This window comes from Oryx dammah, unplaced genomic scaffold, assembly GCF_014754425.2.
Source record: "Oryx dammah isolate SB20612 unplaced genomic scaffold, SCBI_Odam_1.1 HiC_scaffold_14, whole genome shotgun sequence".
NCBI classification, from domain to species: Eukaryota; Metazoa; Chordata; class Mammalia; order Artiodactyla; family Bovidae; genus Oryx; species Oryx dammah.
This window is the reverse complement of record NW_024070198.1, coordinates 24,829,562-24,856,940: the sequence shown is the minus strand read 5'-3', so window position 1 is coordinate 24,856,940 and position 27,379 is coordinate 24,829,562. Positions and strand designations below refer to the sequence as shown.

General features: G+C 39.4%; 1 protein-coding gene across 1 annotated transcript in view; it reads right to left on the bottom strand.

Annotated features, from left to right (window-relative positions):
• SORCS3 (sortilin related VPS10 domain containing receptor 3) overlaps window positions 1–27,379 on the bottom strand; it is a 632,959-nt gene that overhangs the window by 71,443 nt on the left and 534,137 nt on the right. Inside the window, exons 13-14 of the mRNA XM_040254391.1 lie at window positions 25,382–25,473; window positions 16,922–17,029 (exon numbers count right to left, since the gene is read on the bottom strand). Of these exons, the coding sequence (XP_040110325.1) occupies window positions 16,922–17,029; window positions 25,382–25,473 (200 nt within the window). The remainder of the gene's footprint in view (window positions 1–16,921; window positions 17,030–25,381; window positions 25,474–27,379) is intronic.

The window sequence follows — 27,379 nt, the reverse complement described above, 5'->3', positions numbered from 1 at the left end:
AATCTTCCATTTCTCCTTGAGTCTTTGTAGATTTTTATATTGTGTAATCATAGCACTCTACAGATTTTGAGATTTTTCTGTCTTCTTGATGGATTATTCTTTTTTTATTTTAATTTAAAGGCTAACTTTTTGCTCTCTGTATCTTTCTTCTTCCTCTATTCCTTTCTTTTAAAGAAAAAAAAATGATCTCTTTACTTTGAATTTTTGTAGCATTTTTTTCTGTTTTGAGTATCATCCTTAGCACTTCCAACAGGTATCATAATTCATAAAATATGTCCCTATATGTAGTATTGCCTTCATTAGATTTTAAACTCTTACAAGTCTTCAACTTACACAAATTTTGCCTTGCACAGTACCATGTGTTGTCTGGGAAATGGTCCAACATAAAAGATGCTGACTTCATATGGGCCAGTATGTGAGCCCCAGTCCTGGACCAATGGGAAGTTCTGTATACATATTAATTAGATTTCAGTTTTCTCATGTGCAAAATGAAGATAACAACATGACCTAGCAGAATTCTGAGGTTTAAGTGTGTTGTATATTTATAATATTTAGTAAAAATTAAGAAATGAATACTTTAACTATCTCTCATATTTTATATAACAGGACTTAAATATGATAATTCATTTCATATCTTTTGTTGGATGCCTGAAGATTTGTGGGCAGATCGTACATCTTATGCTTTTATATTCCCACTATCTCTACTTTAAGACATTGCAAACAGTAGGTATTCTAGCAGAAGTCAATCAAATAACAGCAATAATAATAAAAACACCAATATTAGTGATCATTTATTGAAACATAATGTGCTAACCACTTTGTGTGAATTATCTCATTTATTGTTCCCATGTAACAGATAGGGAAGCTAAGGCTCAAAGAAGCTAAATAGCTCATATTAAAAGGTTATGCAGTGAATAGGTGTTGGAGCCCAATTGATGTGATTGCTGCTGATGTTATAACATGGTTCTCAGCACTGTGCTTTCAACAAGACTTCATATCCCTTTTCAAGCATTTTGTGACTCATTAGCCATCATCCGACTGCACTGTTTGGCATAGACATATGGGTATGGGGGTCTATTAGGTTGCTTAAATAAAAGACAGAAACACCATGAAATATATAAAACCAAAGGCACAGTTGTTGTAAATAAGAAAAGAGAAATAGGCAGAGAAGGTGTTACCTAAAGAGCTCCAATTATGGCCCAATTTGTCTCAAGGTCTAAAGCATTTACTACATGGAGAATACCTGTACCAGTACTATGACAATCTTCATTGGCTTGGCCTCTAGTTGGAAGTTCTTGGGGCAGGAAAATGAACAAACCAAGCTATAAAGTCTTAGTGCTCGAGACTAAAGGTCCTTAGGGATAAACCTTTGGCTGAAACCCTTCACCTGCTAACTGGGGAAACCAAAGCCTGGGTAGTGGTCTGCTCACTAACATAAAGGAGTAGAGTCCAAGTCACCTGAACCCCAAGTCTTCCTCCTGGCTGACTAACTGTTTTTCATGGAAATCTCTGCATCTTGCAGGATGAGTCATGGAACATCATATATGACAATAGTATCATGAGTAATTGCTGGAGGAACACAGTGTAGGAAGGTGATCACATCCAAAGCCATGGTTGACCAGGGAAGGCTTCAGTCAAGAGCCACTTTTCACACTTTGCTGGCTTTTCCTTAAGGCTCTCGTATCTAGAGAGTTCTGGGTTTCCCAAGCTCTAGCCTACAACTCTAGAACTATAAACTGAGCTACTAGGTTCTTCTAAGAGAGCATTATCTTTGACGTGCTAAGATGTGGCATTCCTCTGCATAGTCTCACAGATCAAATGAGTCATCAGAATGACATAGACAATGATGTATCCTGGTCTCTGGGAAATGAGCTGAGACAGTTTAGCTGCTCTCATCAAGCTCCTAAGGTGGGAGACAGTCAGAGACACTAGGGAGGGTGACGGAATCTAAATTGGACTTTATGGATGGTCGGCAGGCTAGAAAGAAGGCATAAACCTTCGGTTCACAAATGAGGGAGAATCCTTGTGGGTACTAGGCAAGAAGAATGCTCCACTGGCCCAGGTGCTGCCTTCACACTGACATGTAGATAAATATGCCCCAAGTCAAAGGTGGGCTTCCCTGTGGCTCAGCTGGCAAAGAATCCATCTGCAATGTAGGAGACCTGGGTTCAGTCCCTGGGTTGGGAAGATCCCCTGGAGAAAGGAATGGCTACCCACTCCAGTATTCTGGCCTGGAGAATTCCATGCCTGTATCTATGGAGTCACAAAGAGTCAGACATGACCGAACAACTTTCATTTCACTTCAAGTCAAAGGCCTTGCAATGACAGTCTGGCTACTTGCAATTTCCCCTATTGACACGCTGGATTTATTTCTCATTCTTCTAAGTAAACAATTAAACCAGCTGTGGATTCCGGTGAGTCACACACCATCTTCTATGCCACCTCCGTCCAGGATTCAGAATTAGCCATTGCTAGGAAACCGCAAATCCCAACTCAAACCTTTTACCCTGCCTTGACGACTTTCACTGGCTGGATGTCATTAATTTGAGGGCAAATTATTAGAAACCTGGAAAACAGTTCTGAAATACCTGTAGATTTATGATGAAGTCATTTCACAAAAGGTCACAGGCAACCCTGCTATAATTAAATCTTTCATTAATTTTTAAAATACACAATAACTTACAAATGAAGCATAAATTAACCAGATGACCTTGAAAAAATTATTTAGAGCACTGCTTCATCCAAAGCCACTATCTAGTCATTTCCTGAATTTTTATTTTACAAATAGGATTTATCTTTTTTCCTTCTTGTCTTTGATAGATTCTAGTAGCTTTCTTATTTGAAATGACTTAGTGTTAATTTACTCAGAGTATTAGTTAGCACTGAGGAGTGATAGTGGGTAGTTAAGACTCTCCCTTCCCTTAGGTTATGACTTCAAAGGTAGAGTAAGTGTGATGCAAATAATCATCCACACATGCCTAAATGCAGCCTCTATTCTTTCATTATCTGGAAGCTACTTTTTATTTCAGGAGTATGTTTTGATAAATGATTTCCATTTTCTCATTATAAAAAGAATGCATTCTCATTATAAAAATTGAAAACTATAAAATCTATAGATGGGAACATAAAAACCTCACTAGAGGTAAACCACTTTTAATATTTTGTGATATTCCCTTCCATTCACTGACAGTGTTGTTCTTTCTCAGACTAAGAGATAAGCAATAATCACAGTTCTCAACTAGAGTTAAAGACTGTGGAAATTAGAAGTAATCCTGAAATCTCTCTCTCCCTACCCGCCTTCTCTCTCTGTGTAACACACAGACACACACACACACACCATCACTGCCTCCACCAGCATCACCACCACCACCACCATTAAAAATTTGATTATGGAGAATATTCCATAAATACTAGTGCTGAAATAAACCTCATACAAATTTGTTTTCTTTTATAGGGTGTAGAAGAGACTGTAGAACATAACACCTTTTCATCAGCAGAGACCCTGACTGTACTGTTTATGCCTTAGCTCAGCTCCTAGAGCACTTAGAACAGTGTCTACCTTGTAGTGGGTACTCAATACATACCACTGAATAAAGAAATAGTCAGTGTTCTTGTATAGCAACTTGATACAGGTGGATTCCTGTGCCCTTCTTCAGGGGTTCCTAGAAAATTCAGTTCTCTCTGAAAGACCTAGGCTCCCTCACCTCCGTTGCCTCCTTGCCTCCATAAGCCCTCCTCTCTGCTTCCATGGAGGAAGCTGCCAAGGACCAATTTCAAATTAAAGCAGAAAGAGCAGTGCCCTAGAAAGGTGAGGCTTGGAGGCCAGCAGTTGTTGATCTCCAGAAATTCAGGCCACATCCTTGACTTTCTGAGTGCTTCCATGCCACCTGATACATTTCCCATTAGGGAGCAGAAGGGATTAGTGGTAAAGGAGGTCAGCAGCTACAGAGGAATTGAGTAAAAGTGAGACACAAACTAGGCCTTAATAGAAATAGACAGCGGATCAGCAGCAAGGAATCCTGCATGCAGAGCCTGTGTTAGTTACACAATATGATGATGAGTGAGATGGTGAAAAAGGGCAGGGATTAAAAGGTATGAAAATAAGTACCGGGAGAGAAAAAGCGGAGATCGAGAAAGAGACTAAAAGGCTTTGGATCTGAAGAGGCAAAAGAAAGAAGGTTGATTTTTAAATGCATTGAAAGAAATAATTCAATGTCCAAACAACTTTGACTCTTTTCTCAAAATTTAATAAGCTCCTTCAATGGGCTTGAATGTTTAAAGTCCACCACATTGGAAGTGTGTTCCATGAAACTGTGAGAGATAAGTCAGGAGCTGGTGATGAAGGAGAACTTAAGAGATGGAACCAAAAGGGAGAAGATGGGTGTTCAAGATAAATTTTGAGAGAGGAGGAAATATCTGGGAATCAAATAAGCCATAGGGAACAGGGTAAGAAGGGACCGGTTTTCCATTGTCATTTCTCAGTCTCCTTCTTTGTGTCAAATCCTCAACCAAGAGGTAAAAAGAATCAGAAAAACTTCAGCTCTTATCCTTAAATAGTTTGCAGTTCAGTTCAATAATAGTATTGCTCACTCTTTACATATCTGCTGAGCCCAAATATGCACAGGCATCCACATTCAGGGCTGTGGAATATGACAAATAAGACAGTTGCCAACCTCATGAATCTTTCAGACTAAAAAAGACCTCATACTATAACTGCAGAGATGACCAATATGTAAAACAGCTAGAACACGGTGAAAAATAAAAGTGACAACACCAATTCACCATGAGCCAGCAATTCCATTTTTAGGTATGCAGCTCAGAGAACTTCTGTGTATGCATTTGGAGACACATATAAAGATAGGACAATATTGTTTGCAATAGTGCAAAACAGGAAAAAAAACTAAACATCCATCGATAGGAGAATGGAGAAATAAACTATGCATATTCATATCACAATAGAATGCCACAGCATTTATGTGTCTGTATCAGACGGATTTGTCCCAAGTCTGGTAATACTCAGTGACAGACACATAGAGGAATTATAGCATTTAGATAATTAGACATTTAAAAAAAAAATAAAGAATACCACATGTATTTCTACAGATAATTAAATATATACTAAAAGTATCAATACCCTTACTAGAAGGATATACACCAAATTCACAGCAGTGGTTGATTAGTGTAGGCAGCAATGGGAAGGGGTTTGGAAATGGGCAACTCCAAGGAGACCAACTCTACCTAGGATCAGTTCAGTTCAGTTGCTCAGCCATGTCCAACTCTTTGTGATCCCATGGACAGCACACCAGGCTTCCCTGTCCATCACCAACTCCTGGAGCTTGCTCAAACTCATGTCCACTGTGTCAGTGATGCCATCCAACCATCTCATCCTCTGTCGTCCCCATCTCATCACACCTTCAAACTTTCCCAGCATCAGTGTCTTTTCCAATGAGTCGGTTCTTCACATCAGGTGGCCAAAGTATTGGTTTCAGCTTCAGCATCAGTCCTTCCAATGAATATTAAGGACTGATTTCCCTTAGGATGGACTGTTGGATCTCCTTGCAGTTCAAGGGACTCTCAAGAGTCTTCTCCAACACCATTCAAAAGCATCAATTCTTTGGCACTCAGCTTTCTTTATAATCCAACTCTCACATCCATACATGACCACTGGAAAAACCATAGCTTTGACTAGATGGACCTTTGTTGGTAAAGTAATGTCTTTCCTTTGAAATATGCTGTCTAGGTTGGTCATAGCTTTTCTTTCAAGGAGCAAGCGTCTATTAATTTCATGGCTGCAGTTACCATCTGCAGTGATTTTGAAGCCCCCAAAATAAGGTCTCTCACTGTTTCCACTGTTTCCCCATCTATTTGCCCTAAGTGATGGGACTGGATGCCATGATCTTAGTTTTCTGGATGTTGAGTTTTAAGCCAACTTTTTCACTCTCTTCTTTCACTTTCATCAAGAGGCTCTTTAGTTCTTCTTCACTTCTGCCATAAGGGTGGTGTCATCTGCTCATCTGAGGTCACTGATATTTCTCCCAGCAAACTGGATTCCAGCTTGTGCTTCATCCAGTCCAGCATTTTGCATGAGGTACTCTGCATATAAGTTAAATAAGCAGGGTGAGAATATACAGCCTTGATGTACTCCTTTCCCAATTTGGAACCAGGCTGTTGTTCTATGCCCAATTCTAACTGTTGCTTCTCAACCTGCATACAGATTTCTCAGGAGGCAGGTCAGGTGGTCTGGTATTCCCATCTCTTTTAAGAATTTTCCACAGTTTGTTGTGGTCTACAGTCAAAGACTTTGATGTAGTCAATAAGGCAAAAGTAGATGTTTTTCTGGAACTCTCTTGATTTTTGATGATCCAGCAGATGTTGGCAGTTTGATCTCTTGTTCCTCTGCCTTTTCTAAATCAAGTTTGAACATCTGGAATTTCACAGTTCACATACCGTTGAGGCCTGGCTTAGAGAATTTTGAGCATTACTTAGAGTACCTAGGATACCCTGCATATTTATTTTAGAAATATAAAGCTAAAATGGTAACGTGTTAGTATTTATTAAATTCCAAGGGGTTGGCACACCAGTGTTTGTAATACTATTCTTTGTGCTTTACTATATTTTAAAAACTTTCAAAAAGAACTATTAGGAAAAAAATAAAGGTATAAAATTCAGGATGTAGAGTCGATATTGGGAATCACAAACCCAAAATCATATAGGAGCCAGGGGATCAACTTAAATGAACAATGAGTAAGCTAATACAGCTGGAGATGATGTACACATCAGATGAGAGGCGGGCAAGAAACAGCTCAACCAGTGGAAAGTAGGCAGCTTCCACGTAGCTCCAGCAGCCTGTAGGATGATGGGCATTTGGGCTCAATGTAACAAGATGCTTCTGATTTAAAATTTTAGTTCCATTAAGAAAAATGTAGACCAAACTATTTATCTGTGGTCCAAACCCAGAAGCCTAAGGTAGGAATTTAATGAAAGAAAATAAGTAAGAGCTGGAGGAACTGTGGAGGGCTTCCTGAAAGAGGTGAGATTTGTCTGTATGGCTAACATAAGAAATGAGGAAACTTCCTCAATGAGGAAATGAGGAAATCATTTCCAATGATTTGTCAATTCAATATAGTTAGCCCAACATATCTGCCGGTTCCACATCCACAATTTCAACCAACCATGGAACAAAACATTAAAAAAAAAAATCCAGAAAGTTCCAAAAAGCAAAACCTGACTTTACCATACACTGGGAACTATTTAATAGCTTTTATATTGAATTAAATATTATATCAGTAATCCAGAGATGATTTAAAGTATGTAGAAGGATATTATACAAATACTATGTCATTTTATATAAGGGATTTGAGCATCTGTGAATTTTTGGTACCCACTGTGGTGAGCAGTGTCCTGGAACCAATCACCAGTGGATACCGAGATCACTTCCTTCATAAGCAACTGAAATAGTTTATGGATAGGGGAAGCTTGTATAAATCATTTTAAAAATTCAGTATTTGTAACAAAAGATTAAACTGCATGTACCTTCTTGTTCAGAGTCAACAAACTATAGCCAATGGGGCAAATCTGGCCCAACGCCTCTTCTGGATGGCCTATGAGCAAACGATAATTTTTATACTTTAAATGGTTGGAGGGGAAGGCAAATGAAGAATCACATTTTATACCATGTGAAAATTATATGAAATTCAAAGTTCAGCATCTATACGTGAATTTTCATTGGAAGACACTGCATGCTGTCTTCCATATCGCACGTCCATTCACTGCATATTGTCTGCGGTGGCTTTCACACTGGACCAGGAGAACCAAGCAGATGCAGGAAAGACCCTGCAAAGTCTAAAATCTTTACACAGAGAGTCTGCTCACCTCTCCCCTAGTTGGCTAAAGTTCTTCCTGCAGGTGGCCCATTTCTTGATCATTAGACTATGGAGACTGAAAGCATCTCAAATGTCACTCACTGTTAGTTATTTCACTTAATTCTCACATTCACATGAAGAACCCAAAGCTAAGAAAGGTAAGTAAGACATTTAAGATCAGAGGGATGGTAAATGGTGGTCTGAAACCTGTCCCTGGAGTGTGACCCTACAAAATCTATGCTCTCAGCCACCACTCATCCCACACAGCAATCTACTGGTCAACATGAGCCTTTTCTTTCCAGGCTACTGCCAGCTTCCAGTATCTCTCAGAATCATCCAAAGCCCTTTGGAGTATCATCCAAAGCCCCTATGTAGGCATGAATTCTGCTTTTGTATTCCTTGGCTCCTACTCAGCAGGCCTCTGAATGGATGGCAAGTCTGGTGCAACCTGAAGGACCTGAATCCAGCAACCAGCCTGAGAGGCGATGGTTTAAGAGTTCCACTGGATTTGCTGATTACTCGAATGACTTACTTTGGGCAAAGTAAAATCAGATTCTTCCAGCAAACAACAGAGAATTGAGAAACAGATCAATGGAAGCAGTGCTGGTTAATTTCCAATGACTTTATCGGATGCAGTTACTAGAGGCTAAACAATACATTTAAGCTCAGGGCTGGGTCTCTGTGTTACACCAGGGCTGTATTTGAGAACATGCTTCTTGCTAAGCATGCAGTCACAGTCTCTTAAGTAGAAAGAAGGTCTTTGCTTTTTTTTTTCTTTAAAACCTCTACAGCTTTGGGGTTTGCATAATTTTCTACAAAAATGTTATCTCTTCCCCTTCAATTCGGCTATTAGTTCTGCTGGTGGAACAATGGATCAGAGATTTATGCCAATTAGGAATGGATTTATACAGGGACTCAGCGAGGCAATTGGCCCTAGACAATTTGCTGAGAGCGTCTCTGGCCCTTCCCATTTCTTGCTTTCCCCTCTTCAGGCCAAACAAGTTCTTATTGCTCCATGTGCGCTCATACTCTCCCTGCACCTGGATACCTTTGCTCCCCCATCTCCGCAGAGACACAAAGCCGTATCTATTCTATTTAATCACTTCTTTGATATTTAATGGCAACTGCAATTTGTCCCAACCCTTTACCATTTACTTGTTTTCTAGTTTTCATGTGTTTGTCATATTTTTTCAGAAAGGTTGTGTTTGAATGGGTCTGTTGTGACTTCGTGTCTGGCAGCACAGTGGGTAAATTTCTTGGTGAATTACATCCCTGCCCTTCTTGTCCCAAACACTGTGATCCTTTAGTGAACAATCCTTGGAGAATTCTAGTACCTTTCTTCAAATTTCAGTTCTGAGCCTAAAGTTTGAAACTAACATTCCTTGCTCTGCTTTCCTCTTACTGAATGTATGAGCTGAGCACTTAATTTCTCTGAGCTTCAGTGTTTTCCCTTGCCCAAGGACAATAATCCAATCTACCTGGTGGGATTACTGTGAGATGTCAGTGAAATCAAGTTTGAGAGAGAGTTCAGCAGACAGCTGACACAAAGGAAGGGGTAGAGCAGAGGCAGGCTGGCTGACACTTGCTCCTCTAAGGGAGTATCTGCTTTCTTCCAAGGAAGCTGAACCCCTCCCTTTGGGGATTTTTTTTCCCCTGACAGGCTGCCAGGTTCTCCTCAACCCCTGTAAAGGATCAACTGAATCACAACCAATTGGTTAAAATATTTCATATCAAGAAAGAATTTCAAACGTTGCTTTGAGCAGAAAAGCAGTGTTTTTCCATCTGATGCCACATCTGAGCCAAGCAAAAAAAGAGCTCTCCTTAAAACACTAATTTGGGAGCCAATAGCGAACCAAAGAGAAGGCAATGGCAACCCACTCCAGTACTCTCACCTGGAAAATCCCATGGGCGCAGGAGCCTGGTAGGCTGCAGTCCATGGGGTCGCAAAGAGTCGGACACGACTGAGCGACTTCCCTTTCACTTTTCACTTTCATGCATTGGAAGGGAATGGCAACCCACTCCAGTGTTCTTGCCTGGAGAATCCCAGGGACGGGGGGCCCTGGTGGGCTGCCGTCTATGGGGTCGCACAAGAGTCAGACATGACTGAAGTGACTTAGCAGCATCAGCAGCAGTGAACCAAAGAAACACAAGTGCTCTAACAGCCACTGGCATCTCTTCGACTGGAAAGCCTCTACCTGAGATGGCAATAGGCCCTCTGGCTTGTCAATCACCCAGCCCTGTTCTAAGCCTTAAGTAATAAGAATGGTCACATTTCACCGTGAATTAGACTAGACTAGATGGTTCCTGTCAAGGTTACCTGGGGAATGTTGAAATAATAACCTTTGAAGAGACAGTGGAAAAAAGAGCAATAAGAGCAAGCAAATCCCATGCCTGCAAGCTGGGGACTGTCTCCCTCACACAAATTCCTCTAAAAAAGCACAGTGTTAGAAAGTTGCATGCTCTTGAGCTTTGGCTTCTGGTAAAAGTGGAAGCTGGAAAGAGTCTGTGGATGGTGAAGGAAATAAGAAATTCCTCGGATGTTCCTTATTCCCTAACTGCCCTTCTGTGCCCACTGCCATTCTACCCACCCTGCTTCATCATCACCAATATGCACATTTGCACAGAGACATGCACCACTCAGATTCCTCCCCAACTCCAGGCTCCCATAATTTGCAATGCCTGGATTCTGATCACATAGAGCACATCAGAATATCTGGGGTCTATAATGTTCATTTCTGCACTCAATCAATCAATACATATATATGGTTAAATCCTCAGTGCTAGTACAAAACTGATGCAAATGGCAGTCAAAGAAAAAGGTAACAGAGATCTTCCCTCATGGGAACTTAAAGTCTGTGTGTGTGTGCGCGCGCTTGTTTGCATGTTTGCCTGTGTGTGTGTTTACATGTATACACATATCTCTGTATCTTAAGGGTAGATGAAGAGTGAGGAGAAGCTACTAAACCAGCTGCCACTTTTGTTGATATGTATTGCCTAAAGTGTTGTGAAGGAAAAAATATATGGGGTAGGACTACATATACCATGGGGCCCAAACCTTTTCCAGTGGGCTAAAGGAAGCTGTGCCAGAAAAACTAATACATAAGCTGAGATCTGAAAGATACTTAATTAGAAGCTTGGTTATTCAAGTGGGGAAGACAGGTATATTCCAGAAGGATACACAGACAAAGACCCCAGGGCACAAAGGTACCAGTGAATCAGAGAAGGGAGGTTAGAGCATGGGGGCCAGAAATGAGTTCTAAACATGGACTCAGTGTAGGTATTTGTAGACCATTCAGTGAGTTTGGACTTTATCTGAAAGGCAATGGAAAGCCTTCCACTTTGGAGAAGAGTTTTGAAGAAGGGTTTTGAGAAGAGGAGTGGTGTTTCCATATTTTCAATTTCAAGAACACTCTGAATATAAGTCAAATTTCTAAATATAACCTAAGACCCTTCATAGGTTCCACTGCTTAATATCACTTAACCTCAGTCATATGCTCTCATGGTTCTTTCCTTTGTTTTGAAGTCACTCATTCTTTCAACCAGTAATTACTGATTTCTACTATGCACCTACTCCCATTTTAGGCACTGCAGTTACATAACTATTAAAAATGTGTGCTTTCTTTGAACTTACATTCTATTACCTATAAATTGGTTTTCTACTGGTGAACCACTATTGAAACTTCCAGACTGACTCAGTTGTCACCTTTCATATATGTGAAGTTTTTACTTCCTTCTACTTATATCTGGTTTTCTAACTAGAATTTCCTGAAGTTTGTGTATCTAATTTCCCCCTACACCAACACACTGGACTGAGAGCTCCTTAAAGGTAGAAAGAGTTATATTTACCTCTTTAATACCCCTTAAAAGAGTCTAAAATATATTAGAATCTCATTAAATGTTTTTGAATTAATTAACTATGTAGTAGTCAGGGCTCTCTAGAGTAAGAGAGTGAATAAGCAATAGCAACAGAAAAAAAAAAAAAAAAACACAGAGAGGGGGATATGAGAGAGAGAGAGAGAGAGAGACTTACTTTATGGAACTGCCTCATACAGTTATGGGGGCTGACATGTCCCAAGCCCTGCAGAGTGGTTTAGCTGGAGAGACAGCAGGGACAGTGGTGGAATCCCAAGCTTGAACCTCAGGAAAAGTGGAAGTTTCACTTGGAATCAAAGGCAAGAAAAAGCCATGTCCTGTTTCAAATGCGGCCAGGCAAGAAGCATTCTCTCTTGCCCAGGGAAGAGTTAGCCTTTTAGTTCCTTTTAGTTCTATCTAGATTTTCAACTGATTGGATAAGTTCCACCACATTAGGGAGAATGATCTGTTTTACTGGGTCTACTGATTTAAATGGTAATCTTACCCAAAAACACCTTCACAGAAGCATCCACAATAATGTCTGACCGAGTATCTAGGTACCTCATTACCTAGTCAAGTTGACACATAACATTAACCATCACAAACTTATAAATATTTAAATGAATGTAAAAGGATAAGGCAATAAAACCTCAGTGTGAATGAGTTAGCCTTTCTTTCTGCCTGACTCTAGTTGAGCATCAGAGTCAGGGTTAAACAGAAAGAGGAAAGATACAGAATTCAAATAACCAACATCATTATTTGAATTACATCATTAGTAAGTTTTTGGTTAAATGGCAAGATTAAGCAATCTTGTCCCCAAATGGACTTCCTGTCCTTGAAATTCATGAGATATAAAAGTTTTTGAACTCCTGCTTCAGTCTTTGCATGGCCATTCCTTGAAGAAAAGCAGTGGTCATCCTAGTGGGTCACTTGGTTTTAAAGTCCTTTTTAAACCTAAAATTGAGACAGAAACTGCCTCTTGGCAATCATTCCAAAGACTACCTTTCTGCTATCTAAAGGGCCCTGGGTCATTTTCATACTACAGAAACTTTGATTTAATGAAAACTTAAAAATAGGAAGCTTGAATTGTTTATAGTCAGTTGGGTGTTTGCTTCCAAAACTCATCTTTATTCCATTAAAGACAAACACCTGCCTGTCTCAAATCCCATATAAGAAACTTGTGCACTATTCTAGTTCCTTTTTGGCTTACTAACATTTAAAAGATCTTGATAAGCAAGGTGGAAGGGGAACAAAACTCTACCATACTCCTTGGAGTCTTACTGGGGAGGAAAGGAAAACAGAAGGGCTATATCATCTTTTCAGTAAATGATTTAGCCCTGAAGTCAACCTCCTTCATATCCATGTGACCAAGTGAACCCATCTGAAGTTAAGAAAAAAAAATATTACCGTTTATGATTAGACAAATACAGAATTTAAACTATGGCCTTAAAGTTGCTGGGGAGTGCCAGGTAATGTACAGATTAGTGGATAAGCCACTATTATTCAAAGTAATGCCCGAGAGAAGCATGAGGCGAGTTCAGTGTGGCCACATAGGGGAGCATGCAGGATATATCACATAAAGAGATGAGAGCACAGGATAAAAGGAGGACTAGTATATCTCTTTGCTACATAAACAGGGAAGAGCTAACCTGAGGACAACTTATATGGTCACTGCCCAATCTTCTAGAGCTGTATCAATTTTCTAGGGCTTGTCATCAGGTCTGAAAAGCCACATCTGGCTTGATAAATTCAAAGCAGACTGCACAATCTTCTTGAATGTAAGCACCTTTGCCTTATAGAACTTGGAACTCATAACTTAAAACTCTTTAGTGGTTCTATTACAGGAGGTTCTAGAAAGGAAGGCATTCTTTTCATAGCTAGTGACAAAGTATGGGAAATAATTTGGAAAAGTCATTTTACAAAAAAAAAAAAAAGGTGGTATTCCTAGTATTCTGTGATATTCTTCCTGGAGTTCCTATGAAAATATTTTAATCCCTTGGCAGAGTATTCTACATAACATGACAGAGTCATTTGTTTACTTAATGCACAAGTATGCAAAGTCCACAAGGACAGGGGTTTTTTCTTGATTTGCTCATCAATAAGAGTATCTGGCAAAAAGGTACCAATAGTTTTTTAGTAGTATAACTTTATAAAAGTTTTGCCACAATCCTAGATCCTTGGAATTTCTCTCTCATTTGTGTATCTCTGTTGTCTAAATCTTTCCATATATACATGCATATCTATGTGTACATGTATATGTGTGCATACGTCTATATACAAAAATACTTGCACATACATATTCACTATACAAATATATCTACATATTTCTCAAATCATTTATATTTTAGAAGTAAAATTTGTATTATGATAGTGTCTTTGAATATTTAGTCCTTGTGTTTATGCAATACATCATTGCTGTGTATTCACCAAATGATGAAGCTTTAGATGCTAAGCATTAATAAAATCTATATCTTAAATATTGTCTATGGCTTGAACAGCTAAACTTGCATACAATATTGTTCAGTTCAGTTGAGTTCAGTTGCTCAGTCGTGTCCGAATCTTTGCGACCCCATGAATCGCAGCACACCAGGCCTCCCTGTCCATCACCAACTCCCAGAGTTCACTCAAACTCATGTCCATCGAGTCCATGATGCCATCCAGCCATCTCATCCTCTGTTGTCCAATTTTCCTCCTGCCCCCAATCCCTCCCAGCATCAGAGTCTTTTCCAATGAGTCAACTCTTTGCATGAGGTGGCCAAAGTACTGGAGCTTCAGCTTTAGCATCATTCCCTCCAAAGAACACCCAGGGCTGATCTCCTTCAGAATGGACTGATTGGATCTCCTTGCAGTCCAAGGGACTCTCAGGAGTCTTCTCCAACACCACAGTTCAAATGCATCAATTCTTCAGTGCTTAGCTTTCTTCAAAGTCCAACTCTCACATCCATACATGACTACTGGAAAAACCATAGCCTTGACTAGACGGACCTTTGTTGGCAAAGTAATGTCTCTGCTTTTCAATATACTATCTAGGTTGGTCATAACTTTTCTTTCAGGGAGTGTCTTTTAATTTCATGGCTGCAGTCACCATCTGCAGTGATTTTGGAGCCAAAAAAAAAAAAATAAAGCCTGACACTGTTTCCACTGTTTCCTCATCTATTTCCCATGAAGTGATGGGACCAGATGCCATGATCTTCATTTTCTGAATGTTGAGCTTTTTCACTGTCCTCTTTCACTTTCATCAAGAGGCTGCATATCTGAAGTTATTGATATTTCTCCCGGTAATCTTGATTCCAACTTGTGTTTCTTTTTTGGTTAACTCTTAATTAATCAAGTGACTCACCAGCTTACCCACAGAGTTCACTTGTTATCATAGAAACTTTAATCAGAAATTTAGATGGTAAGATATCTGTTTTAGAGGATACTTTAGGAGAATGAAAAGAAATTGCTGTAAAACTCAAATTAAAGCTGTACTTCCTGAGTAACAAATTCTATAGGAAATCCTCACACTGTACAACAGAATTGTCTAGAGAAGTCCTGTCATGGCAAAGGTTTGCAGCTAACGACACCAGTTACAAATGAAATACATCCACTGGGAAGATTTATAGTAGCAGTTCCTCGTAGGGTTTGACATCATGTCTTTCACTTTCCAGCCATAGAGTCTATGTGCCAAACACAAACAACATGCTCAAAAATGAGTGTTAAGGCTTTAAAAGACACATTTCACAAACCCTTGAAGTTTGAGACAGGTCTGTACAGGCAATTTGGAAAATTCAGAGAGAGTTAAAGATAATTTAAAATTGCTCTTTGCTGCATTTGTTCCAAATAATTTTAAAGACATACTGTGAAGCCAAATTTTCTGTTATGAACATTTTTGAAATAATGAGGACATTGAGAATCCTATAAGACTCTTGCTGTAGACAAATCCTGTAGATAAGAAACCCCTTTGTAGTGTTTCTGCTGAATTTCTTAGGGCTGGACTTTTGTCCATTTGTTCTGTTTGCTTGTTTTCCCCAATTTGTGCACCATTTTCCATCATGGCTGGGTTCTTTCTGTATTTCTGAAAGCTCAGAGAAGTGGCTAGACTACTCTCTGGATATAAGGATGGAAGTGGAGGTGAGGAACATGGTAAATGTGGTCCAGTCTGGGGCTAGATTATAACATTTGATCAAAACTGCATATCCACAGTTATGAATAATTTTTTAACATCACTCGGTGGGGGAAGCAAAGCATAGGATTTAGCCATTTGCCTCCTCCTCAAAGCTCATCAGTCTCCTCGGGAAGACTGATTCTAGCTATAAAGAAATTAATGAACACAAAGGTTAAAAGAACAGCAGTCTCTCTTAGAGTAAAAAGACAACCTTCCCCCCAACCTGTCCAGAAGCACTCTGTAAGCCTTTCTGTGACAACTCCACAGTACAGCAAATTCCCCTTAATCTTGCTCAGAGACTCCCTTCATTCTGTCCAGTGAATAACTAAAGTGTAAAGTATTCCAGTCTCTTGGGAGTGGGGAAGGTAAGGTGAGGTGCGGTTTGGGATTACTGGTGAAGTATTACCGGAACTATTCCCCCACGCTCCTCTATATACACAAGTACACACACACATGGGTCATCCATTTTTTGAGAATTAGATTTTGATATATTTTTAGAAAACATCAAGTTATCTTCTTTAATATTCAGAAAGTACTTTGGGGCTTTATATAGCTTTCAGATATATATCCCCACCATCTATTCTCACTGTAAAGGACTATGGAAAATTTTTCACAGCAAATGAATCTGAAGTGGAACAGCAGTAACTGTGTGTATGTGTCTCACAGACTCCAGGAGGTTCCTATTAAACATTCCCTGTTTTCAGTAAGTTGGCTGTTTTATTCTCTCTGTCCCCATCTTTAGTCCTTTACTGGGCTGTTTTGGAAAGAGAAAACACTCCTGAAGCCTTAAGTTTTCTGTTTGCTTAGGTTTTGGATAAATGGAAATTTGTTACAATACTGTAATTCTATGAGAAACCTTAAATTTTCTGTTAGAAGCCCAGCTTCTGTAATCCCATCAGTAGCCGTTTGAATTGGTGGGTGTGAGCATCTTACAGATGAGGAAACTTTGGCCCAGAGACTGAAATGCTTCAGTGTAAGCCTCCCTGGGGAAAACCCACGGCCTCCCGTGGAAGCAGAAACCAAGCCCCTGGATTCCTCTCAGCCACAAAGAAGTACTCACGTCATAATCTGGGTCTCCACGCCTGCCTCCACCAGGGCCCCATCCACAAAGAGAGGAACTGAAGTGAAACCATACTTGTCCCAGGAGTGGCCCTCGTCAAAACTCACCCTGGGTTGGAAACAAGAACGTGGAAGAGACAGCTGAAGAGAAAACCACACTCTTTCACAACTGCTTTTCAGTTATTAAATTCTCCCCTTATCTCATTTTATGGCAGTCTGGATTATCAATAGGCATTAATCTTCAACATCTATCTATATTATTATGAGATTTGATCAAAACGGCATTTCCTGGCCCAGGCAGAGACAGCCCCAAGAACTGCAAAAATATTTCAACATCTTAGAATTGGAAAAAAAAAAAAAAAACAAGCCAGGCAGGAGGGCTTAGTGGATGGAGTGTCACATTTCAAGTACTCAAAATGAAACCTGAGGTGCAATTACAGCACAATCAATTCAGTCTCGGAGTTTTTGACACAGATAAATTGAGTAGTGTGGGGTGTACCGTATGGGAAGGGAGGTGTGTGTCTTTCAGATCAGAAAATAGCAAGTTCCTATTTGTTTAGAATGGGTGAAGCATCATTTTCCCTCCCTGATGTCACTTTAAGGGGCTTTTAGGAACAAGTACTGAGTGCCTGAGACCTTCTCGGCAACACTGTTCCATCTTTTGACCACTGAGAAGAGGAAGGCCTAGCCCTTTGTGGACATAGCATCTGAAACTCTTTAAAAGGATGCTGCTTAGTGAAGAAAATTTGAGCAATCTTGAGCGGTCAATTCCTTAATAATATCTCTTTCTTGATATTATGGAGTTCCCAACTGTTGCTTGATTTAACCAGAGGACAAAGTTCAAAGACCATCTTCTCTGAGAAACTTTTCTCAACACTCCTCCTTCCCAAAAGCAGCTTTACTTGCTTCATTTTCTGCAATCCTTTTGCCTGGTTAGTTCTTAATTCTTCTCTGACTCCACAACACACAGTTCTCTGAGTTCAACTGTAGAAACTCTATTTTCCTACAACATTCAGGCCTTCCCCTATCATAGTGCTGAGTGATGAATTCTTAACTCACCTGGAATCCCTCTGTTCAACATTATAATCGTGTGAATTCAGGGGTCACATAGGTTATGTTCATTGTCTGACTACCCCCATCCACTTGATATCACCTTTATTATAATGCTTCTTACCTGATGTTACATACAGTTTTAAAACATATGTCTGACTCTCTCAATGAACTGTAATCTTTTTGACGTCAAAGACCATACTATTCATTTTTGCATTCCTAGTAATTAGCAGAAACATTGGCACTAGGTACTACATAAATGTTAAATTAATATATAAATTTTTTAAAAAAGGAATGATTAAGAAAACTCTCCTAATCTATCCAGGCACTTTTCAAGCATGACTTATGCTAACATCCATGAACTAACATCCATACAAATCTCTGTCCCCATTACTAGTCAACCTACTCAGTCCAGTCTCTGCAAATTTGTCTCTCTATCTTATTCTCTCTTCCCAAATAATCTGATCTTAAAAATAAGAAAGTCAATCTCTTTACTCAGCTAGAAAAACTAGTCTGTCATGAAACAAGTTTTATATTTCTGGTATACCTAGGCCTGCTTATAAACAAAATCAGTCAGTGGTCATAAAAATTTTTCATTTCAGTTCAGTTGCTCAGTTGTGTCTGACTCTTTGTGACCCCATAGACTGCAGCATGCCAGGCTTCTGTCCATCACCAACTCCCGGAGCTTGCTCAAACTCATGTCCATTGAGCTGGTGATATCATCCAACCATGTCATCCTCAGTAGTTCCTAAATTATCAGCATCAGTCTTGACTTTTATTTTCTCTTAAACAACTTTACTGAGGTATCTTTGACATTAAAAATTGTATGTATTTAAAGTATAAAATGATATTTTGATAGATAGATAGAGATATAGTGAAAGGTTGGTCATAATGAAGCTGATCTCTGAGGGGGTGGGAATGGAGAATGGGCAGGAGGGAGAAATGGTCAAAGGTACAAAGTTTCAGTTATGCAAGATGAGTGAGTTCTTGGAGATCTAATGTACAGCATGGTGGTGATAGTTAATCTTATTTCGACTTTTACGGACTTGGCTTATTTTTTTAATAGGCTGAGGCTAAATAATCATTGATGTGGAACCAGAGGAAGTTGGGCAAATCTGAACTGCTTCTCATGGAAATGAGTTTCTCATTTTAAAAGTGAAAGGAGTATAATTAGGAATGGGTTTACTTTTCTTGCCATGTATCCTCTTGGTTTGATTCCTAATGAATCACAGGTGCTTCAAAATATGTCATGGCCACTAACTAGTTAACTCTGATAAGTATAGGAGGTAAAAAAAAAAAAAAAAGTATTTATTTAGCTCCTGCTTTATTTTGACAACTTTGGATTGACTATTGTCTTGATAGGAAAATGTCAAAGTAGTTATTAAAGGCCTCTGTCCTGGTCTCATTCTTAGTTTCCTTAATGATGAAGGTCAGCAGAAAAAAATTGCCGTGAGTGCCACTAGCATCCCAGGGAAGGAGGAGCCTTCAAATCACTGCCATTAATAGGGCAGAGGACAACCATCTTTACTTTATACATGAAGATAAGATACCACAAAGTAGAAACAGAGGGACCATTCACAGCCTTCTGAGCTCTGAGTTCTGAGATGGAACTTCCAAAGAAAAACTAAGCCCAAGGTGAAGAAATAGGTTGTTGGAAAATAAAAGCATGCGGCATGAACTGAATCTACATGAAGGAGCAAAAGCATGGATTAAATGGAAGGATAGGATCAGCCAAAGAAACTAGGAATTGCCAACATCCAAGTGGGAAGACTAACGTAGACAATAACCAAAGTCTATAGATGATACAAAATGAGCATAAACAAGGAGAAAATCTCCAGAGCCAGGCTGAGGGATGAATGCTGTGACAATAATTTATGGTCTGTGTATCACTAGGAAGCCCAAGTTTGTGCCATTCAAGTGACTTTCTGAGATCAGTAATTTCTAGCACCCAAATTTCTCAAACTGAGGTAATTATTAAAACCAAAACTCCTAAAGAAAATCCACAAAATACAACATTATAAAAATTAATCTCTTGAGTATCAGAAATTTGGGTCTGCCATTTGTGAGAGCTATTCTTTCAGATAACTAGGAGCTTTTAATGTTCTGAAGTTAACTATATTGAATGGTAACCCCACAGGACCCACCTTCTCCTTCCCAATTCGTAGCTCATTAATGGGCAAGACAAAGGAACTGGGAATTCTTTTAGGCCTACAGGTGAAGCTGAAATGATAAGATCACCAGTACCAGGGAGATAAGAGTAAAGTTACCATTGACCTCTAAATAGTGACAAGACAGGACTATAAAACATAGAATTCACCTATAAATATTTAATTATGTGCCTGGTCTGGCAGAAGCCTATGTGTAGGGATAAGCAGTGAACAAGAAATGCCCTAGTTTCACTGGAATTATATTCTAGTTTGAGGAGACAAACAACATGTAGATAAATGGGCTAAAAATATGTTAAAAATAAGTGTCATGAAGACAGTTAAAATAGAGTGATATGATACAGAGGGAAGCTACTTTGCATTGAAAATTTAAGAAAGTCCTCTCTGAGGAGGTGACATTTAAACTGAGATCTGAATGATAATAAGGAATTTGCTATGCAAAGATCAAGGTGAGAGCCATTCTGGAGGGCAGATCTGGTGTGAAACGAAGAATAGAAGGCCAGTAGGTAGTTGTAGATTAGTGGAAGAGGGATTGACAGGAGGAAACGGAGTCAAGAAAATAAGGCTGGGGCAGATTACAAATGACTTTGCTTTCAAATTGAAATGAGAAGAGAGGATCTGATTTAACCATTACAAGATAACTTTTATTCCTTGTGGTGAGTGGACTGTCAGGGCCCAAACAGGATGTAGGGAGATGAATCAGTGTGTGTGTGGGCGGGGAGGGGTGGGTGTTGGGGGTGTGTTGGGGCTAAGGGGAGGTGTGGTAATTGTAAGAGGCCAAGTAAGAGAAGGGGCTTGGACAGAGGTTATAATAGTGGATATAGAAAGAGATGGAGAGATTGAGGCTATTCTTACAGGTAAAGTCAATAAGACTTTTAGGATATTTTTACAGGTAAAACCAATAGGCTTTTGCTTGAACAAAAAGAAATCACAGACAACATGAATTTGGGGGGTTAAGCAACTGAGGTAGGGAAATGGGAAGAATAGGAGAAGCAAAGCTTTCTGTTGTTTTGTTTGTTTCTGCTCAGTCCACCTAGGCTGAGATGTGCTTTGGATTTCCATGCTGTAACACTGTCAAGAAGTCCTTTGGATGGATGCATCCAGATTTATGGAGAGAGATCAAAGCCAGGGATGTAGAATTGGCTGTCACTTATAAGATAAGACCAACTTAAAGCAGAATACTTCATTTAAAAAAAGAAAAAAAAAGCAAAGATTCCCATAGCCAGAGAAAGGAAAAACAATAACTCTCATGAGAAGCTCAAGCTGAAAAAAAGAAAAAAACTTAGTGATTGTCAATCACAAGATAAATATTTTCCAGCAAGGTCACTTTTGTGATAATCAAGTCATTGTGAGTCTAGGGTGTGTTCACAGACAGCTAGCATACGCAAGAGAAGAAATTATCCTTTCACCAGATCCTAAACACTATGTTCAGTTTCAATCATTGTAGAAAACTGACAATCAATGTGATTAAAATTAAGAAACAAGTTGTTCTAGAAACAGGTTCTATGAATTGAATCAAGCTTAAGGGAAAGAAGAATAAGAGCTGAATAATTTACCATCGCCTTTTAACTTTTTAGGTAAGAAAGATCCAAATAGTTCAGCACGCAAAAATAATTGTTGCCTACAGAAAAGGGGTAATATCTGCAAATGAAATTAGAATGTGGATAGATGTGTGAAAATATCAGTTTAAAAATACAGATAGAATAAGGTAGAAAAGATTTGTATTCTCATAATTGTTCTTAAAAAGAAAGTCAAATATTTGAACAACAACAACAAAAAAATGAGTATTCTGTCTTGTCCTTTGGCATATCCCAACCCCTACCTGTGGCTCAGACGGTAAAGCGTCTGTCTACAATGCCGGACACTCAGGTTCAATCCCTGGGTTGGGAAGATCCCCTGGAGAAGGAAATGGCAGCCCACTCCAGGACTATTGCCTGGAAAATCTCATGGATGGCGGAGCCTGGTAGCCTACAGTCCATGGGGTCGCAAAGAGTCGGACATGACTGAGTGACTTCACTTTCACAACCCCTACACTAATGCTGGAGAAATAGTATAGGCTCCATGCATATGTGAGAAATAAATGAACAAATTCATGGAATCAGTCTTGAATTGCATATCTGATCACTTTCCACAACTTAGAAAGCCTAGACAGAGCCATCTCTTTAGGTCCTTTCTAAAAGTGTAGGACTCTAAAATTCACAACCATTTCTGGAACAGAGTTACCCTGCATAGGTCTGGGCAGCAGAACAAGGACTGACACACAGAAACTGCAAGTAGATTCATTATTGTTCAGCACAAAGCTAACTTTCTAACAGCTAAAGCTGATGTACAAGGTGGGAATCCATCTGTAAGTTGGTCAGCTCTGTATTGTCAGAGAGGTATCTGCTGTACTATGTCTCCTCAAGACCCTTCCTAACTCCATGCATTGGTGACTTTATCATACTGAGATGAGAGCTGCTAAAAGGAATAAAATCTTTCAACAACAGTCAGAGGCCTCCCCTGAATACTCAAGCACAGAAAGAGAGTTATAATGGTCATCGATGATCAGTGTTCCTCCCTCCATTTTACATTATCCCAAACGCATGAGGTGATGGCAATGAAGCTACGTGGAAGTCCTTAAGAATAGCACATGCACTTTCACTTCTCAGAGGCACACACTGGTTGGAACTATTGTTTCCGTCTGAATGTTTCTCTGAACAAAAACGCCAGTGCTCATAACCACTTATAGAAGAGCAAAGGAACAAAAATGGCCAGGTGCTGTTTTGTTTTCAGTTTCCAAGAACATTCCATTGAAAGGAGACACTGACAGTTTGTCAGGGCTAAGCAAATAGTAGGATCCCTGTCTACCCATCGGAGAAGGCAATGGCACCCCACTCCAGTACTCTTGCCTGGAAAATCCCACGGACAGAGGAGCCTGGTAGGCTGCAGTCCGTGGGGTTGCTAAGAGTCGGACATGACTGAGCGACTTCATGTTCACTTTTCACATTCATGCATTGGAGAAGGAAATGGCAACCCACTCCAATGTTCTTGCCTGGAGAATCCCAGAGACAGAGGAGCCTGATGGGTTGCCATCTATGGGGTTGCACAGAGTCGGACACGACTGAAGCAACTTAGCAGCAGCATAGCTGTCTACCCGCTGATGCGTAACTCTATTATAAGTTTTCATTAGAGCATTGCATTCCATGGGGCTCTATTATTCATTTCACTCTAATGCTTCTAAGGTACAAAGGTAATACTAATAATACTGGATGGAGGGCTTACCTGAAATAGCACTTAAATTCTAATCTCAATGGATCTAAGTGTACACGGTCACAAATGGATGGGTTCATTTGTATGCTGTTTTGTCTCCACGCATATCTAGCTACCTATCATTTCAATTTATAGGAAACAGTATGCCTTGTTAGCTGAGCTAAAGTTTCCCCAGCTTTTCAATTATGGCTCCATTTTTTTCTGAAAGGTGATATAGTTATTATTTAAATTTGAGAGCCACTATACCCTTGCAGGAGAGTGGGTAGGCCAACGTCTTTTTCTTATGCAAATATATATACATCTGTGTATGCTGCTAAAATAATGTCAGTCTGAGACCTACTACAGAAAAGAACAATGAACTGATTACTTAACCTTTCTTCCACTTAAAATAAGCTATTTGTTTACCTTGAAGGTTGTAACTTAATTAGAAGCTCCTGGTGATGAAGAAATTGCATTTGAGTTTCACAAACTTGCAACTCATAAGCCAGCCAGAGACAAAGTCAAGAAGTTTATAAGGAAATATTGATGATAATGATAAGGTCAGGCCCTTATAAAACACTGTCAGCTTTTAAAGAGGAGTGCAAAGAATTCTTGAATGAGTTAAGTGCCACTGTTGTCTGCTGACACACTCAGGAGCTGGCATTTAACCATTGCAAGGACTATTTCAGAGAAGGGCATTCATTAGTAGACAAGTAAGCAGACACCATGGGTGGTGACTAACTTTAGGGAAATATCTGTAGCATTTACGACAGTATCAACATCCTCTAAATGTAAAAAAATTTTGTTTCAAGAGCTTAGTTTGAACAATCATCTTTAATATTTTGTAAATTGAAGTGAACAAGGTGAACAAATTGGGGTAATATTATCGTTACTATTTTAAGAGAAAATTCAATAGGAATGTAGCTATTTTTTTTTCTGAGCTCCATAAATATTTTCCCAACAAAAAATATATTTCATGGAATAAGGGAAGTATCAAACTTTGCATTAATGACTTTGAGAAGCAACATTTGATCCTATTACATTTTCCTGAGTGAATATTAAATAATTTTCCCAAGTTGGATAGCAATGCTTAGAATACAATGATAAGGGCTAAGAGATGTTACTTTTCTTGGTTAAAAAAAATAACTTAATGAACTTAAGAGTCAAGCTGTCCTCTCTAGAAGTGTAAGCCATACTCAGTCCTCAACAGAGCGAGCTCTTCCTACTACAGAGAGAGAGGTCTTGGTACTAGAAGGAATTACCTATGGATTCTACCCAAATGCCTTAAACTTGTGTTTTAGTTCTTCTGAATCCTACCCATCCTTACTTACTCACTTTCTTGATTCCAACCAAATACAATCTTCAGAGCACTCTCTCTGTCTCCTGAATTCCAGGCTTGGTCGGAGTTTTCTTGTCCCTTGGCTTTCCTCCCGTCACTTCTACTCCTGCTCGTGGCATCCTTTCTTCAAGGATCAGCCCTCATGCCACCTATGGTATGAAGACCCCCACCCCTGCTCACACAATGGGGGTGCGGGGGCTCCATCCAGCCTTAGGATTCCAGCAATGCACAGAGTCAGCATCCTTGTGCAGGCATTGCTTAGATTTATGATAATATGTGGACAATCTAAACTCCATACCTTGATTATGATCTCCCAGAGGACAGAGACCATGTAATAACACTCTGTGCGCTTATTAAAGTATCTGGAAAATTAGCAGGTAAAAGAGAAGCATATTGATGACAGAAACCCAACTTGGTGCTGCCAGGTACTAGCTGTGTAGCTGAGTAATGCATTTAATATGTTTGCATTTTAATACTATTCATTACACTTCCTCATCTAAATCATCTGGTCTACTACTGTTACCTAAGAGTTGGATGATGTAATGTACATTAAATGAAGGGGTGGATAAAGAAATGGATGAAGAAATGGGTAAAATGGGTATAAAACCATGCATAACAACTTGTCCTAATATTTTCCACTGAAAAGTTTTTCATTAATAGGGTAGGAAGCTGTCCTTACCACAAATGCCTGACTGGCAGAGGTGTGTGTTTCATGGCCACGAGGGTGCCACCCCAGTCTAGGAACCAGACATTGTACTCTTCATCAAAGATCTGGAACAACAACAACAATAACGGTCATAGCAACACCTTACATTTGCATGGAGCTTGAAAGCTTACAAAGTTTTTCACATATATTGTTTCATCTAGATTCTGAGTCTTCCAACAATCCTATCAAGAAGTTTGACCAGCGAGGTCATCCCCATTTAATAGATGAAAAAATGGGCTAGCAGAGAACAAATAACTGTCAACTGTCCCTAATCCACTCAAATGGCCTTTCCAGGGTTCTTTCCCCTAGTACTGTGAGTCAGTGTGCCACAAGAAATTCAGGCAACAAGACCCATGCTCAACTAGATAACCCAATGGAAAACATAGCTTCAAAAAACTTTTTCATCTGAGTATGTTACTAGTCAGCTTTCTCTTTCTCATCTTTTCAAATGAGACATTTGCTAATTTATAAATGGTCTGTGTCTCATTCAGTCATGTCAGACTCTTTATGACCCCATGGACTGCAGCACACCAGGCTTCCCTATACTTCACCGTCTCCCAGAGTTTGCTCAAACTCATGTTCATTGAGTAGGTGATGTATCATATAGTAGGGTTATAAACTTTCTAGGAACTTAAAAGACAATCCCTTTTAGACATGGAGACATTAAAGTCTACATGATAACTGAGTTTTCAGACTTAGTCACCACATCCTAAGTTCCCATACTAGTTGAATGAAGACTTAAGTTTAGTGCTTGGGGATCCTTACACTAAATGTTCAATGAGACACCATGCTTTCTGAGATGCAGAGTTACTCACTCTTTGACTCATTCTTTTGTTTATTACCTATCAATCCTTCCACTCACTCATCGATTTATTCAGTGATCCATCCATCTATCTGCATAAGCATTTACTAAGCACCTAAGATGATGCAAGTCTCAGAGCCTTAGCTCAGACCTAACCCCACATACAGCAACACTTCTATAATTTATGACTTTTAAGTCTTCAACCTAAGACAGAAAAAATTTTCTCCACCAGAGAACAAGTTCTTTACTCTCGATCTTCTAGAGAAAAGTGGAAATAGAGAATTCCTCCAGTTCTTAACCACTAATGGTGGCCCTTACAAGCTGGATGGAGAGGCTGGGGTGGTGGGTTAAGTGAGACGTACTAGAAGGGGTAAAAAGATATAAGCAGAGTTAAAAAGGAGAGGATAGGAGGAATAGTGTCCCCTGTAAATATGACTCAGAGAACACCATAGAGGAAAGGAAATGGACTCTCGGGCCTAAACCTTTCAATGGGTTTTCTTCCTCATATTTGCCTTTAAATGTCCCCACTAATGGTGAGCTTTCATGCACAGAAGACTTAAAGATCATTGTTTTTTATATTCCAGATATAAACATAGACTCTGAGTCTGAGTTGAAAAGTGGACTCTATGAATAGAAGCGCTGGATCAAAGTCTGAGAGTAAGGACTACAAGATGATTCTCAATACTGAGGAAAAGGAAAAAGTTATTTTTCTTCATACTATTCTCTCTAAAATATTTTTCTGGCCACTTCTAACTCTTGCCCTGTTCAGCACTGTAGTGGAAACTGGAATGCTTAGTTGTTTGGGAAAAGAGACAAGGAAACCCAAGTAGTGACAACACAAGGAAGGAATGTTGCAAGGGCCACCTGGCCAGGTGAGCTAGTTCTTGTATCCAGGGACAATATTTTGTCTGTTGTGAATTTCTGGACCAGAAGAATTTACGTTCCAGTTTCTACCCCATTTGGCACTTATAAGAGAATATCTTATGTTTTGAAAGTATGTCCTTATTTATGTGTCTGTTCCTCATCCAGTTGATTCCCTTGTGGGCAGGAATTTTAATTTATTCTTTGGAGTAGGCCTTATAGTAGTTAATATAGGGGTCATGTCTAATATGTCCTTGTTAATTTTTTTTTTTTTTGATAAGTGGTAGTAGTGGAAGTGATGGCAATGG